Source organism: Taudactylus pleione, unplaced genomic scaffold, assembly GCF_031769625.1.
Source record: "Taudactylus pleione unplaced genomic scaffold, aTauple2 ptg000502l, whole genome shotgun sequence".
Classification (NCBI taxonomy): domain Eukaryota; kingdom Metazoa; phylum Chordata; class Amphibia; order Anura; family Myobatrachidae; genus Taudactylus; species Taudactylus pleione.
This window is the reverse complement of record NW_028284904.1, coordinates 1,368,607-1,386,178: the sequence shown is the minus strand read 5'-3', so window position 1 is coordinate 1,386,178 and position 17,572 is coordinate 1,368,607. Positions and strand designations below refer to the sequence as shown.

The 17,572-nt window shown below is 45.9% G+C and overlaps 1 protein-coding gene across 1 annotated transcript in view; it reads left to right on the top strand.

Moving 5' to 3' along the window:
- The first annotated feature begins 6,166 nt into the window (after positions 1 to 6,166).
- Positions 6,167 to 17,572, top strand: part of UBTD1 (ubiquitin domain containing 1) — a 61,844-nt gene continuing 50,438 nt past the window's right edge. Inside the window, exon 1 of the mRNA XM_088449959.1 lies at positions 6,167 to 6,484. Coding sequence (XP_088306085.1) covers positions 6,403 to 6,484 — 82 coding nt within the window. The 5' untranslated portion in view covers positions 6,167 to 6,402. The remainder of the gene's footprint in view (positions 6,485 to 17,572) is intronic.

Sequence of the window (17,572 nt, the reverse complement as noted above, 5' to 3'; positions counted from 1 at the left end):
GCCTATAAAGACGTGGTCCAAGGTAAAACAGAACAGGGCGCCCTGCTGTCCGATAGTGACGCGGGTAGTCCTTGTCAAAGTCTCCTATTCTCGTTATCTGCCCTCCCGCCGGCTCCCATGTGAAGTCACTGGAAGGTGGGACCACCTCACAATGCCACTGGCACTGCTGAGTATAATTTGGTGGGTACAAATGTGTGGCCAATGGTCATAGGCCAACTTTTTAGTGATTTGACCATCTTTGTCAAACAAAATACTAGAAAGTCTGATGCAGAGTGCAACGTGTGCCCGTTTATAGCATCTAACTCTTCAATGACCACAAGAAAGTACGGGCAATGCCGGGTCACATGTTTCAGTTGCATCTCTAGTTGCGACTAAGCAGACAGAACTAGGGTGTAGTTTGGTGTGGGCGTGTCGTCACATCGCGAGCTATATATGTGAGAGTATCATTTGCACCAAGTATAGGTTGGTGTACATGCACACTGCTGACGGTCAGTAAAGGACCAAGCTTACGGATACAGGGTGGGTGGACTGCAAGATGCGACCATTGATAGTTAACAACCATTGATGATTTGCCACAGAAGGCTGAGATCCAATGATTTTCTGCCATCAGTGGCATAGAGGCTGCAATGCCCCATCCCCCCAGCCTGCAACGGGGTCAGGAGCTTAGTCCCCCCCCCATCCTTTCCCAACGTGGTGCTATGCCCTGGGCCCATTCCCTGACTGATCCGCTGCCCACTCTTTAAGGAGTAAGTTGTATGTCTTGTGGTTGCTGGTTGGTACAAGTGTGTTGGTACTGGGAGCAATGGAGGACGTGGACAGGGCAATGGGAGGCGGTTAGCATAGCCCCGCCCCCTCCTGCGGTCTGTGTTCTCCAGGGGATGCTGCCCGGTCACACTGATGTGTTTCATACACAGAGCACTGGTGTTTATAATGTGATAGACACAGGTGAGTACTATAACTATAAACATCAGGGGCAACGTTACCATAAGGCGACCTACGGTGGTCAGCAACATCAGAACGTCAGGATTTTGTTAACTTCACAATACCCCAGCGCTGAGCTGCAGCCTGCCTACAGAAATAAGTTAAAGACCCACACCTCATTGATAGACAAGGAATGGACAACTATAGAAATATATCAGCACACGGCAACATGCAATAAGCAACTTCTGACTCCTTTTCTCATCAACCAGAGAGGATGATACAGTTTACGCACTTAAAGAACATATTGAAATACGTTTTGGGATTGTTCCATTTTAATTCCATGTACCTTATCATTTATTTGTGGTATACCATATGTATGTTCCATACATTATATTACTTTCAGCCTCATCACTACGTGAAGCCCCATCCCCACTTATGCCTGATATGTGTTTTAGAATGTAAGCTCTTACGAGCAGGGCCCTCTACCCTCTTGTGCTTCTCCTTACTCTACTTTAATTTACTTCTTACTCCCCACTAGGACACCTAACACTTGGTTACTTTGCTCTGTTGCTTATCTGGGTGTTATGGTTGCTAATGTAGCAACATATATTATCCATGTCCTTGTCCTGTATTGTATTGTATTGCTCTGTAAGTCACTGGTCAACCTATTTGTTTATGTTATTTGTATGGCGCTGTGGAACACTTGTGGCGCCATATAAATGATAATAATAATAATACTAACATTTGAAGGTGACCACACACATAGCAATCTGCACACGACGAGCCGATGTGTACGATTTCCTTTGAAACTCTCCCCCGGCAACTCTGCACACAACCTGGTGTCCAATCTTCATGCGATCTCTCCTACATCCAGACTGTCACAGTGCATCGCTTTCCTAGATTGTCAGATCTGCCCTACTGCACGGCAGATCTGACGATGCAATGTGCGACCGGCAGGGACGCGCATCGCATCGTGAATGGGGACTCACGATTTACTCTCAGTTTGGCCATATTTTACACGACCTGTCTTTCCAATGTGTCGGAATCGGCCAGATCGGGTAAAATATTGCTATGTGTGTGGCCAGCATCAGACTTCCCTTTATCGTTTAAATAAGACAAACTCACAGATGGAAGTAGGAACAATCCGGGAAATAATTTCTGCAACACAAGTAAAAAAAAGTTAAATAGCGTATAAAAGAAATTTAAAGCACAGATGATAAACACAAGCGGACGGTGCCGCTCAGTAAAAGGGGCCATGCAATTAGACTATCTTTTTTGGTGCAAAAAGACAAAAAGTAGATTATAGCACTCGGGACACATGATACATTAATAAAGGAATGAGTCTGACCCTATTAGACTAAAAATAGTTGCTGAGAAGGCGGTGTCTGCGATGGGTGAGGCCAGGTACGCCGCAAAACCAACAATGCAGAATGACGTCACAGTATGTGATGATACAGTGTGCGCGCTGATAACAGTCCCAGCATACTCTCCTGTCAGCATCATATGGTTATCAGTGAAATTACTTTTATTTGCAAGTCTGCTGAAATCAAAGCACAACCCCTCTAGTGTGTGTTCCTGCCCGGGGAGGGCACTACACTAATCTCATTAACACAGAAGACCTGCTCAGCAGGACCCTCGGGCCCCCCTGCCATGGCATTATGTGTAATGGGGGTAGGGGGATCGCTGACCCTAGATTACTAGAGAAGATTCTTTAGAATTAGATGAATGGAAGGGAGCACAACTGGGGGGGGGGGGTCTGCACTGAGATAAAAACCTTACAAGACAGCTTGAGATCTCATCAGGCATCATCATAAAAAGGATAGGACGGGGAAGGGGGGACTGTAAGGGTTGATGTAAGTGTAACATGCATGCTCAGTGAGTGTAGAGCAGGGCGAGGTGACTGCAAGGGTTAATGTAACATGCACACTGAGTGAGTGTAGAGCAGGGAGAGGTGACTGCAAGGGTTAATGTAACATACACACTGTGAGAGTAGAGCAGGGAGAGGTGACTAAGGGTTAATGTACATACATGCTGAGTGAGTGTAGAGCAGGGAGAGGTGACTGCAAGGGTTAAAGTAACATACATGCTCGGTGAATGTAGAGCAGCAAGGGGTGGGAGTGATTACAAGCATGGTGAGTGCACAGTGCGGAGCAGGGAGAGGGAGAGTTTCCCCTTTCAGGTCGCACCCGGTATATGTACACGCGTCCATCTCAGGTCCCACCGGCGTGAGACCCCTTTCAGACTGGCGGCCCGACCCGGCACTAATGCCGGGTCCATGACGTCACCACCATCGCTGCTGAGCAGGTGCCTGGAGATGACATCATCTTCAAGTGCCGTCTCTCCCTAGGCAGTGAACGGGACCCGGGTCGCCACGACCTGGGTTACCCATTCACACGGCACTGCGAGCCGGGTTGAACTCGTGTTCAACCCCGCTCGTTACCCAGGATGAAATGCCGGGTCGCTCGACCAGGGATATTTCAAATGGCCCCTTTCACACTGCCCAGTAACCCGGGTTGCTGCGCGTTCATGTGCAATAACCCAGGTTACTTGATGGCAGTGTGAAAGGGGTATAATAAGTGAGCACTGTGTTGCAGGGAAGGGTGTGACTACAAGCATGGTGAGTTAGCATTGTGCAGCAGGGAGGGAGAGTGAGTGTGCTCTAGGGAGGGGTGACTACAAGCATGGTGAGTGAGCACTGTGCTGCAGGGAGAGATGGTGAGTGAGCACTAGGGAGGGGTGACTACAAGCATGGTGAGTGAGCACTGTGCAGCAGGGAGAGATGGTGAGTGAGCACTAGGGAGGGGTGACTACAAGCATGGTGAGTGAGCACTGTGCAGCAGAGAGAGATGGTGAGTGAGCACTAGGGAGGGGTGACTACAAGCATGGTGAGTGAGCACTGTGCACTAGGGAGGGAGTGACTACAAGCATGGTGAGCAGGCATTCTGCAACAGGGAGGGGGGAGCGAGCACTCTGCAACAGGGAGAGAGTGACAACAAGCATGTTGAGCTAGCACCAGGGCCGGCTATAGGGGTGCTCGCCATGAGCGGTCGAATAGGGGCGCCACACATAGAGGGCGCACCCTTCCCCAGCATCCCAATTTCAGCGGGACACTACTGTCCCGCTGTTGCAACCGTGGGTCGCGGGTGGTCAAATCGGGGGGTTTGGCACTTGGGGGGGAGGTTAGGGTTAGGCACCCCTAAAGGAGGGTTAGGGTAGGGAATTAGGTTAGCAATACTTACCTAATTAGCAGTCGGGATCTTCACCTCTGCCGGGCTTCCACTGTTGGGATTTAAACCCCGGCAGTAATACCTACTACACCCACTACAAGCATGGTGAGTGAGCATTGTGCAACAGGGAGGGAGAGTAAGTGAGCACTGTGCAGAAGGGAGGGGATGACTATAAGCATGGTGAGCACTGTGCAGCAGGGGAGTAAGGTGAGTGAGCACTGTGTATGAGTGATCATTGTGCAGCAGGGAGGGGTGACTACAAGCATGTGAGTGAGCATTGTGCAGCAAGAAGGGAGAGTGAGTGTGCACTAAGGAGGGGTGACTAAGCATGGTGAGTGAGCACTGTGCAGCAGGGGAGTAAGGTGAGTGAGCACTGTGTAGTAGTAATCATTGTGCAGCAGGGAGGGTGGCGACTACAAGCATGTGAGTGAGCATTGTGCAGCAAGAAGGGAGAGTGAGTGTGCACTAGGGAGGGGTGACTATAAGCATGGTGAGTGAGCACTGTGCAGCAGTGGAGTAAGGTGAGTGAGCACTGTGTAGTAGTAATCATTGTGCAGCAGGGAGGGTGGCGACTACAAGCATGTGAGTGAGCATTGTGCAGCAAGAAGGGAGAGTGAGTGTGCACTAAGGAGGGGTGACTATAAGCATGGTGAGTGAGCACTGTGCAGCAGGGGAGTAAGGTGAGTGAGCACTGTGTAGTAGTAATCATTGTGCAGCAGGGAGGGTGGCGACTACAAGCATGTGAGTGAGCATTGTGCAGCAAGAAGGGAGAGTGAGTGTGCACTAGGGAGGGGTGACTACAAGCATGGTGAGTGAACATTGTACAGCAAGAAGGGAAAGTGAGTGTGCACTAGGGAGGGGTGACTACAAGCATGGTGAGTGAGCACTGTGCTGCCCTGGGGGGGGGGGGGTAGGGTCAGTGAGTGTGCAGCAGGGAAGGAGTGACTACAAGCATGGTGAGTGAGCACTGTGCATCAGGGGGGCAGGGTAAGTGAGCACTGTGCCACAGGGAGGGGGTGACTACGAGTATACTGAGTGATCACTGGGCAGCAGGGAGGGAGGTGAGTGAGCACTAGGAACGGGTGACTACAAGCATGGTGAGTGAGCACTGTGCATCTAGGGGGCAGGGTAAGTGAGCACTGTGCCGCAGGGAGGGGGTGACTACAAGTATACTGAGTGATCACTGGGCAGCAGGGAGAGATGGTGAGTGAACACTAGGAACGGGTGACTACAAACATGGTAAGTGAGCACTGTGCAGCAGGAAGTGGGGTGACCACAGGCATTGTGGGTGAGCACTGTGCAGCAGAAAGAGGGTGAGTGAGCACTATGCAGCAGAGAGAGGGTGAGTGTGCACTGTGCAGCAGAGAGGTGAGTGAGCACTGTGCAGCAGAGAGTGGGGTGACCACAGGCATGGTGAGTGAGCACTGTGCAGCAGAGAGGAGTGACTACACTACAACTCCAAGCATAGTGAATGTATGGCTGTGTGCAGCAGGGAGGGTGACTACACTACAAGCATAGTGAGTGTATGGCTGTGTGCAGCAGAGAGGGTGACTACACTACAAGCATAGTGAGTGTGTGGCTGTGTGCAGCAGAGAGGAGTGACTACACTACAACTAGAAGCATAGTGTGGCTGTGTGCAGCAGGGAGGGTGACTACACTACAAGCATAGTGAGTGTGTGCAGCAGAGAGGGGTGACTACACTACAAGCATAGTGTGGCTGTGTGCAGCAGAGAGGGGTGACTACACTACAACTAGAAGCATAGTGTAGCTGTGTGCAGCAGGGAGGGTGACTACACTACAAGCATAGTGTGGCTGTGTGCAGCAGGGAGGGTGACTACACTACAAGCATAGTGTGGCTGTGTGCAGCAGGGAGGGAGCACAGGAACAGCATAGGAGAGTGGCTCTGTGTCACATGCTCACCTGAATGGGGAGGAGGGAGAGGTGGTTCCTTTTTTTTTTTTTTTTTTTTTTCAAGGGGAGAAATATTTCCCAACAAACAAATAGCACCAGCCCTTTATTTTGGAAACCGGCAGCAGTCGGGCTGTGGTGCACGAGATTCGCCCCCTAGTAACCCCTTCATGACCAGCAGGACACTTTACTCGGGGTTCCCAGGAAGTGTGGCTCAGTATTAACATGAAGCCGGATAAAGTTGCTGGAGAGCCCGTGCCCTGGGATTAGCACTGCATTGGGAGATCGGCAGGGATCACGGTTGGAGTGAGCGGTACATGGGGACTGTGTGACGCGGAGTCCGGCCATGGGAGGCTGCATGGGACGACCCCGGGATGAGAGCCAGAGATCGCAGTCCAGGGCCTCCGGGCACCCCCGCAAGAGAGCAGGTATGTGGTTCACTTTTATGATAGGGGGGTGCAGTGCTCTGTGTGGCCGCTGGGGGTCGCTGTTTGTGTTGGGGCTACTGTTACATTGTATAAGAAACTTCAAATGGAATTACAGCCCATAAGAAACTCCTCTTAGGTACATGAGTCCCTATATTCTGCCGACACCTGTCCACACAGACCTGGGAGATACATTCCCCTTTATTAGCACTAATAAAATGCTCGATCATGTATCCTACAGACCCCTTATACTATATACATGATTCATGCACATTAGGGCCCTGATAGTATACTACTAACCTATTTTGGTATAATGGAAATGGTAACTAAATACTTATCATACTGTCTGAAACATAATCAGAAGTTTATACTATTTTTACATAGTACTAAAAATAAAGCTAATCTACTTTAAATCTTTTTTTGCACTATTACAGTAATAGGGGCTAAATTAATTGAGATTTAAAAACTTTTCTTACTTTATCTGTTTCACTAACATCCCATATAACACAACATGTAAAAATCAGGTTCGGAGCATAACCCAATTCCTGTAATTGGGTCATGTTGGAGGGTCAGTAGTGCTGCCTAGTTATGTACTAGTGCCTGGCCGTTCATGAAACTAGCTAATTAGATTATATATCCCAGTGTGGTTCCAACTAATGACCCAATGTGATTGTTCTAAGGCTGGGGCTGTATAATGTAATGTACAACTAACTTACCTCTTTAGCTGCATACACACACAACGATTTTTTTAATGAACGATTTGAGTAAACGATTTTTTCCCTTGTAAAAATTTACTAAAATCGTTTACTAAAGTTGTTCATTTACTAAATGTCATGAACGATTTTTATGAACTACAAACGATTTTTGCATATTCCCTTAATGTAAATCGTTGAGTTGACAAGTCTGACTGAACGACAAACTACAAACAACAAACTACAAACGTGAACGCGCATGAACGATAATCGTTCATCGTTTGACTCAGAAAGTGAACGATTTTTGCCATCAATTATCGTTAAACGATTTCGTTTAACGATAATCATTAAAAAATCGTTGTGTGTGTATGCAGCTTTTGTCTGTTATTGCTCAGTCTTGCTTTATTACTGTTTTGTACCCAATTGTAAATGTACAACGGAATATTCTGGCGCTATATGAGTAACTACTACTAATACTATATAGTATCATGTGCAATTCAGCCTATGGGCCAGAGAAGATTTGTATCCATTGACCTTAAGAAATTACTCCCAAAAAGGCCCCCACATTACATTACCACCACCACACAACCCCCTTGTCTACATAGCTCCTTAAATATATCTACCCTCTTCTAATGGAGCATACACACGGTCAGATCTGTCAGATGAACGATTTTACCAAAGATTTGAACGATGTTTGACTGCATAAAAATTAGGGATGTGCAGGCTCGGATAGGTTCGAGTTTGCACGTGGAGTTCGGATTTTTCCCTCCAAAAAAACGGAACTCAGAATGAGGCAAAACGTCATCTTACATGGACGAACATCATCATTCCTGGACAAAAGACCAGGAATGATGATGTTCGTCCATGTAAGATGACGTTTTGCCTCGTTCTGAGTTCCGTTTTTTTGGAGGGAAAAATCCGAACTCCACGTGCAAACTCGAACCTATCCGAGACTGCACATCCCTAATAAAAATGAATAGACTCGTCCAAGTCTGACTGCAAACACATCAGATATCGTTATCTGACCATCGGGAACGCGCATCGTTCATCGTTCAGGTATGTCAGATTTTCCTTCAGATATGAACGACTTTTTAAATCGTTATCGTTCAGATCTGAAGAAAAATCTGACCGTGTGTATGCACCATTAGGCTGGGTACACACGCAAAGATTTTCTGTCCAACCATCCAACTAGCTGATTGGTTGGAATGAAAATCTGGTAACGTATGGGAGTAACTGATCAGCAATTTGCTCCTAAATGCCCGAAAACAGATGAAAATGGTCATCAGACAAGTTTGTTAAATGTTTGATTTAAACAATTTGTTCAAACAACAGTTTTTGTCCATTTTCCGGCGTTTGGGAGGAAATAGCTGATTGTCATTTGCTTTCATACCTTACCAGGTTTTCATTCCAACCAATCAACTAGTTGGATGGTTGGACAGAAAATCTTTGTGTGTATGCACCTTAAGGAGCGTACACATTGGACCAGTGATTCCCAACCTCAGTCCTCAAGGCACACGAACAGTCCTGGTTTTAGTGATATCCATGATTGTGCACAGATGGTTAAATCAAAATAACTGAGGTACTAATTTAGTCACTTGTGCTCAAGTATGGCTATCCTTAAAACCTGGACTGTTAGTGTGCCTTGAGGACCGTGGTTGGGAACCCCTGCACTAGACGATATGCTCCCTGAGCGATATCATCTAGTGTGTCCCCGGCAGGGTGTGCTCAATGTCGTTCATGACATTGAGCACACTCGCTGAACGATATCATTAACTATATCGTTCAGCGCCGGGCTCTCTCCCCCATTCCCCAACATGCAGCAACCTGACAATATCGTCAGGTTGGCCTGCATGTTTACCCAATGAACGATAATGACGAACGACCCGCGGGAACGCGCATCGTCGTTATCGTTCATCGTTTTGGTGTTTAAAAATGGACGATAAAGTGGACGACTGAACGATAACGATATCGTTATTGTTCAGTCGTCCACTTTAATCGCCCAGTGTGTATGCACCTTTAAGGGCTCATTTACACATTTTTGCCCACAGTCTATAAAGATTGTTAGGGGTGATTTGCAGGTAAGTTGTGCAAAGTTGACAACTGAACCTGGGTATATAAATGACTGAAATATTCATTGAAATTCAGTTTTTATAAGTAAGTATTCCCAGGGAGACCCAGATCTACATCAGAAATCTACACCTGGCCATAGGGACTTATAGAACCTAGGGACTGTACAGCATGTTGCAGCATGATCACCGGCCAATGGGATGCCTAGGCATTTGCGTTTTCAGTTTGTTGTATTACACATTGGTGGGAATGGGTTGTATCGTTTTTACACCATCCCTGTGGTCAGTGAAGCCTATGGCCAAGTCCCCCCCAAAAATGAATGAATGACTAAAGTGTGAACTGAGCTGTAGGATTTGGTGTGTTATTTGTTATTTTTCATGCCTTCAGAATGCATGAAAATGAATAAAAACCGCTAAGTGTGATTGGTCTAATTTCTGTAAATTAGGAAGTCAGGGTGCCAATGTGTGTGGCTACCTTCAGGCACACCAGAGGACCGCCTGTATTGAACACCTGAACGAGAAAATCTGAGATTAATTTGACGGAATTGCAACCAAATTCAGTTTAGCGGTTAAATCGTCGACATCTCGCCGCTGCTTGTAACTTGCATATAACATATGGAATAACTTGTCCCCATTGTGTCACCTTTTATAGTTTTGATTTGGACTAAACAGTCAATTTTAAGGACCAGCGTCCTCAGGACCCCGAGGAGGTTCAGTATTGCAGAGGCCTACACCCGCCCATTGTGGAGTGCGCCATAGAGCCCTATGCAAAATACTCTTTTGGGCTGCCATCTTAAAAAACAAACAAAAAAAACCCAGTTTGTGCCTATTATGTCCTAGCTGGGAGACCTAGTGCATGAAGGCCGATCCCACAATGCTTTTCAGCGCCCGTCCAAATAGTGTAAACTGGTCAGCAACGAGCACGGTGGAGGTAGCCATTTTGTTGGATGGCAGAATATTCACAGAATGCAGGTTTTCCAAACTATTTGCATCGCTGAGGCACGAAGCCATTGGTGGTTGACGAATTGACAGGCTGCGTTCTCATTAGGTTGGTTACGTCCAAAAAATGGCTTCCTACTCTTAGTAGGTTTCGTGCTCTTTAAATGCAGTCATGAGATTACAAGTCATGTATTTCCTTATGCAGATATTAATATTTTAAATGTAATTCATAATTAACTGTAACTACTGCGCAAGACCTGTTAGGCTAATGCATTTTAAGTGGCGAATAGGTTGTTGGCTCTATGTTTGCATTATCATGTGTCCGAATGCAAAGTTTTTATACACTTGAAATAAAAGGTTTGCCAAGTACAGACACCAACCATCTGAGAGAAGAAACCTTAAGTTATTCCTCGTGTACCGTGAATGCCTAGCTCCTCAGATCATACGCATTCTAGTTAACTGAATGTCACCATAATTGTGTTGTCGGGCTGGATTTTCAGACTACACCCAGTATTAAATCTCCACGTGCAGGTCGGCTTGCATGTCATTCCCGAGAGACCTTCAAACAGTGCTTGAATTGTTATGCGAGATTGTAGGCTCAAGGTGACGATACACACAATGGTGTTCTAAAGCTGGGCACCCACCATGCAACCCAGCGATGGCGCAATGTCCTGTAACGATACCTCACGAGCGCCGTACACACTGCCCGGCGTATGACGGCGCAGTGTGTCGTTACATGCATCACGTAACAACAACGCATCGTTCATTGCGACGTCCAATCTGATGTGCAGCACAAAAGATGGGACGATGCGATGAACAATTGCCGTGAACGACAGACCAAATGTACACGATGTGTACGGTCTATCATTCTGATCCGTGTCGGATCGATGTATCGTAGAGTGTATAACCCAGCCTAACCTAAACGTCCATTTTTATTTATTTACTTTTGCACAAAATGTATGGCTGACCTTTGTGCTCACATCTGATCGATTCTCAGTTCTCCTCTTGTGATTAAGCCCTTACCTTCTCACTGATGAGGGTTTGAAAGTTCTGTAATCAAATGTTACTAAAGATAAAAAAAAAAAATATAGATTCTGTTTAATGTTTCAGCCCTTTGTTCTCTCACTGTCATTTACAATTTCTGACGTTATTTGTCAGGTCTCTAAGCAACAGACGACATTGTGGACTTTGCCATTGTGATTGAAGTATCAGGTGTTGGGGTTTGCCATGAGACGCAAACCGTTTATAGCGCTATGACTACAGTAAATGAGCTGAGCACTAAATCTGCAGCGTAAATGGCTTCGTGCTGCCGTACTAACCCGTAGGATTGATGAGTGCTGAAAACTCTTCAGAAACATGTCAGTCGGGACTAAATATGTGGTAGCTTTATCCTCAGTGTAGATGTATGTTCTGTACTGCTCGGACTACCTCTATGAAAGGATACTGAACAAAGCTGTAGGGCGCTGCTGTGTACTAGTAAGTAGCTAATTTGCAAAGGAAAGTGACTCAGCTAGCCAACCAGGCTCTGTGTATGTGAGCTTTAAGCAACCAGCTTTTCTTACCGTTTTGCCTGTGCATACAAATTGGAAAGATCGAATCGTTTCGATCATAGGGGCGCCTCTCGGGCAACTGATAACGCTCATATGGCGTGCAGATTTCCGGGAAGGCCCAAAACTATTTTCTCTTCGGGTCCTCGCGTGATGACATAAAGGCCAAGTAGTGGATAGCGTTGCTTGTCCATAGAACATACCGACACGTTCTTAATATACATTTGGTGAATTCTAAGCGCAGGTCATTGTTATTTTTCCTGCTTTAAAGATAAGACTGCAGCTATTATTCCCTGGATGCATAGCTCAATATACTTCATAACTTTTTTTTTTTTTCCTCTTTTTAAAATTTAGTTTTTGTTTTTTGTGCCCAAGGCATCTTCCCGTTTTTTTTTTTTTTTATTATTTATTTATTTTTTTTTTAAAAAAAAAATTTTCCTTCTTTTTTGTTCCATGTTCATTGAACGCCTGTATTGTTGTGAAAGCTGTATGTACAGAGAAGTTACAATTTTAATATTGTCTGGGTTACTCCCGGCGGAAAATTTCAAAGATCTGTGTTGATAGATTCTTTTTCTTAATTGGTCATATATCTAATTGAACAGCGGGCATTATACTTACTGGTAAACCAACAAACTATCAAATTATCTGAACCTTTTTTTTTTTTTTTTTAAATTTTTTGTTATTGTTGGTTCTTGCAAATATTTTATCACGTGAACCATCTTTAACTGTATCCTAGGCTGTAAATGTACCTATGACCTTATTGCATGCTCTGCTTTTATATACACTGCTTCACCCTCTTCAGTTTATTCCAGTTACTTGGTCAATAAAGTAACTAGATTTGTCTGGCATAAATGATGGCTGTAAATACTGCAGAGATGAATACTGCTGAGCTGGTTGATGTGTTGCCTGACAACACAAGGTTGCCTAGGGCAAGGTCTAGGGGACATCTCCGTTTCCTGCAATCATATCCTACAGTGGACATCACTGCGGTACCATATCCATGCTGTCAAACATCCATAGTTTAACGACCAAAAGGATAATGTAGCCATGCCTGTGAAATTGTCTTACTATAAAGGGCAGAAGAACCACATAACCATGCTCTACACCATCAATAGTCCACCAACCGTATGCAACCATTTTCTATTCCATCAGTAATCCACCAACCGTATGCAATCTTGCTCTACACTATCAATAGTCCACTAACCGTATGCAGTCATGATCTACACCTCCAATAGTCCTCCACCAACCGTATGCAGCCAACCTCTACACCATCAATAGTCCACCCACCGTATGCAGCCATGCTCTATACCATCAATAGTACACCAACTGTATGCAGCCATGCTCTACACCATCAATTATTCAACCGTATGCAACCATGCTCTACACCATCAATAGTCCACCAACCGTATGCAACCATGCTCTACAACGTTGACCGTCCACAAACAATGATGAGGCCAATGTATCTATGCTGTAAAATGTGACTAGTCCACAACCCATGAGAACCATGTAGCCTTGGTGTACACTGTGACAAATTCACAGACCACGAGAACCACGTAGCCATGTTGTACAATATGACTAATGCCCACACCATGAGGAACATGTAGCCATGCTGTACAATATGACTAGTGCCCACACCATGAGGACCATGTAGCCATGCTGTACAATATGACTAGTCCCCACACCATGAGGACCATGTAGCCATGCTGTACAATATGACTAGTCCTCACACCATGAGGACCATGTAGCCATGCTGCACAATATGAAGAGTGACGTAAATAGGGTGGGGTTTGCCGGGGAACGTGCCCTGGGCACCGTTGGACTGGGGGTGCAGCGTCTGTGGTCCAGATTAGTGTAGTGTGGACCACAGTCCACACAACACAGTAAAACAAACACATCGGCATCTGGTAGTATACAGTGAGTGTACTACCTGGTGGCTGTGTGTTTGTTTTAGTAGCTGGGAGCACTACTAGCTGGGGGGCACTGTATAAGGGGCACTGCATAGGGGGAACCACTACTGGGGACACTATATTGGCACTGCATAAGGGGCACTACTGGGAGCACTGTATAATGTGCACTACAACAGGGGGCATTGCATAAAGGGCATTGCAAGAGGGGCACTACTACTGCGGGCATTTCATAAGGGGCACTACTACTGCGGGCATTTCATAAGGGGCACTACTACTGCGGGCATTTCATAAGGGGCACTACTATTAGGGGCATTGCATAAGGGGCACTACTACTGGGGGCATTAAAGTGCGTATGGAATGGAAAGGAATGTTCCCAGAGTGATGGGAAACAGTGGTGTCATGTTGACACGGTCCCATTTTCCAGTGGCCTCGTCCCTTGTGTCATGTGTCCATCCCCACTTTTTCGGCATGTGCCCATACTTTGGGGTGGGGGCTCCGTTTCTTTAACTTGCCCGGGGCTCCAAATACCATAGTTACGCCACTGAATTTGAATAGACCACAGGCCATGAGGTCCATGTACTGATGCTGTACAATGTGCATATCTGACAGACTATAAACTTTATTCTGACTAAAAACATTTCACTTTGCTATCCAAAAGTCCTATCTTCTCACTGAAATATTGATAGTTTATTTGTAAAGAATGGGGTAAGAGGAAACGTTCTATGTGGGCTGTGGTTCTAGTCAGCAGTACAGGAACTGATTTTGCACTGTAATCCTATGTGATGTAAGGTCTACTGTCCATTTGTCTGTATGGTTGTACACTAGCATACTTACCCTGTCCTGTATTGTGAGTCTTATTAACCGTTATATTGTGCATGCATATTACACAGTGCTTTACAGAGATTATTTCAGTCATTCACATCAGTCTGTGCCGCAGTGGATCTTACACTAAATCACAGGATCTCAAACTCTGTCCTCAGGACCCCAAACCGTGCATGTTTCCAGGTCTCCTCACAGAATCACAAGTTAAATAATTAGCTCCATCTGTGGCTCTTTTAAAATGTGTCGTGAGTAATGAATACACCTGTGCACCTGCTAGGTGACGTGGAAAACATGAATTGTTTGGGGTCCTGAGGAAAGAGTTTGAGAACCACTGTACTAGATGTTTCCTATGACATGGACCTACAAATCCACAAGAGTTAATTATTATTAATTGTATTTATTTTTTTGTCAGAAGTCAATTAACCTACAAGTATGCTTCTGGAGTGCGGGCAAACCTACAAACTGTACAGAGTGCCTTAAGCTGGCCACACATCTAAAGATTATCTGTCCAACTAGTTGATTGGTTGGAATGAAAATCTGGTAAGGAATACAATCAGCAATTTGCTCCCAAACACTGGAAAATGGACCAAAACTGTTGTTTGAACAAATAGATTAGATCAAACATTTAACAAACTTGTTTGAATTACCATTTTCATCTGTTTTCTGGCATTTAGGAGCAAATTGCTGATCATTATTTACTCCCATACATTACCAGATTTTCATTCCAACCAATCAACAAGTTGGCTGGTTGGATGTAAGTTGGTCTAGTGTGTGGCCAGCTTTAGGTCAGGAATTGTGCTCATGAGCTCATTCTGTGAGGTGGTACTGCTTACCACTACACCAACCATGCTCCTCTTTAATATCTCGGAGTTATTACTTATTTTCTGCTGCTGACACCTCTCCCTCAATCTGCTATTTTGTTAGAGGGATGTTACCATTGCATACCAACCATGGGTAGACCCATCTTATTAACAATTGCGTGACTTTCATTCCCTCTTGTCTAAAAAAAATAATTGTAATTGCCAAGTCTTCACTCTGGAATTTGCACAGTAAAGTTCACCCCGGATACTGCCAAAATTATTTCCACACATCATTGAAAGTGAAAGCAATTTCCTTGTGTTTTAATCCTGGTAAAACATTTTGTATATGCAAATTTGCCCCCGGGTCTAATACGTGTGTAGATCAGATCTCTCAGACCGGCTTCTGCGTTTAAAACCTGTTCTGACAGGCTCCATAACATTAACTTCGGTTCACGCACGTCTAAGCTCATACTACTAAATGATAACCCTGTTGGCTTTAGGGAAAAGAAAACCAAAAACCGCCTTATTAGTGCTGCTTTATAAGGTCATCGGGCACTATGCGAATGTGTTATCGGCAGCCGGTGACCATGTTTGCCGTGTTTGTTGTCGGTGGACAACCAGAAATATGGAGCCCATATGATATCTTTCTGTTTGCCAATATTGTTACATTTCCTTTACGGTGGGTGCCAAATTGGTTCGGTTAAAGATGACAGACTTGGTTGATCAGTAATAGGCCAGGGGTGCAAAGAGGGAGTGGGGACAGGTACTAATTGCCCGGGCCTTTCAGGGGGGCATGGCGGGCAAATGTCCCACTTTGTAGCGCGTGGTGCTGCTTCCTGGCATCACATATAGGGCAGGATGTACTATGCATCACATTATGGATACGGTACATCCCCCCCCCCCTCCCCCCACTTATATGGTACATACTGGCTGGCGTTAATATTGCTGGTGTGTACCTAGAACTGCGATTAAAATCGCAAAGGTCAGCTCTTCCGGGAAGATCTGTTCTTTGTATAGAGGTGACCTCCGGGTTTATGACCCAGAAATTCTTCTGCGCATGCGTTGCATGCCGCAAGAGATGCCAGGATGGACGTGATTGGGTCCCCCCTAGGGCACAACACGATAAGGCCATAGGCTTCTATTGGGTAATGCCATCTGCCATCTATAGATGGCATTGCCCACAGACTTCAAGCTCCGGGGGAGCATGCATTCCGGAGCATGGTACATATGGGAATGCGGCTAGAACTTCCTCTAGTACATCCCTCCATAATTTTTTTTTTTTTTTTTTGGAGGGGCGTGATGCTTTTTGGATTTGACCACTTCCCCTTCAGTACCTGCACTCGCGGCTGTCTCATCGACCCTGGTAATACGCTATGTCAGGGCTCGACAAATCCGGTGGGGGGCCAGGTCGCCAAGGCTACTAGATTTTGCATTGAGAGAGGAAGCAGATCCTCATCAGCTCTGGTAGAGATTCGTGCCTATAGTATTGCGGTGTTCATATCATGCACAGGAGTGCATGTGCTGAGTGTCGCCTGCGGTGACTGCTGTGCCTCTGTCCGTCCCGGCCTGCACTGACGACTCCTCTCCATCCTGGCCTGCTCTGATCCCTGCTGTCTATCCCAATCTACGCTGATCCTCCTGTTCGTCCCGGCTGTCTACTGTCTCCTCCTATCTCCAGCTGCTTACAACTCTCCGGTAGTAGGGTCTATGCGTGGCCAGTGATTGCGGAGCGGCTTCAGAGGGATAGTGGTGTGACCACGAGGGAAGGGGGGATTTGTTGTACTTTCTGGCATCATTATTTTATATGAAATGTGGTCCGTTATTACTGGAGGGTGGGGGGTGGAGCAGGGGAGCTGTGCAGAGCAGTGAGGGGGCCTCCATGTTACTGTATCCATTCAACTGCGACCATTTTGTGGACTAGTATAGTGTGTATAACAGCTGCATAACACACAGAGCTGTGCTCCTCACTCACTCCTGTAATTTTTTTTTTGGGGGGGGGGGGGGGGGGGCGTTGGTCTGACACTTTCATCCTGGCTCTTAGATTTTACAAAAATTTGTCAAGCCCTGCGCTATGTTTATTAGCTGATCAAGTAGTCTGTTACTCAGGTAGTCAGTGGCAGTATCACCAACCCATGTATTTTAGACATGTGTCTTTTGCTTCCTCCCAATGTGTACGTCTAGAACAGATGGCTGATCTCCTTTCATCCTGACTAACTTTTATTCTCCCAGGTAACCAATGCCTTTGTGCGCCCCTGTGTAAAGTGAACATCAAATAACACTTGTCTCTCTCCGGCATATGGCTTCCACATGCTGCTGGT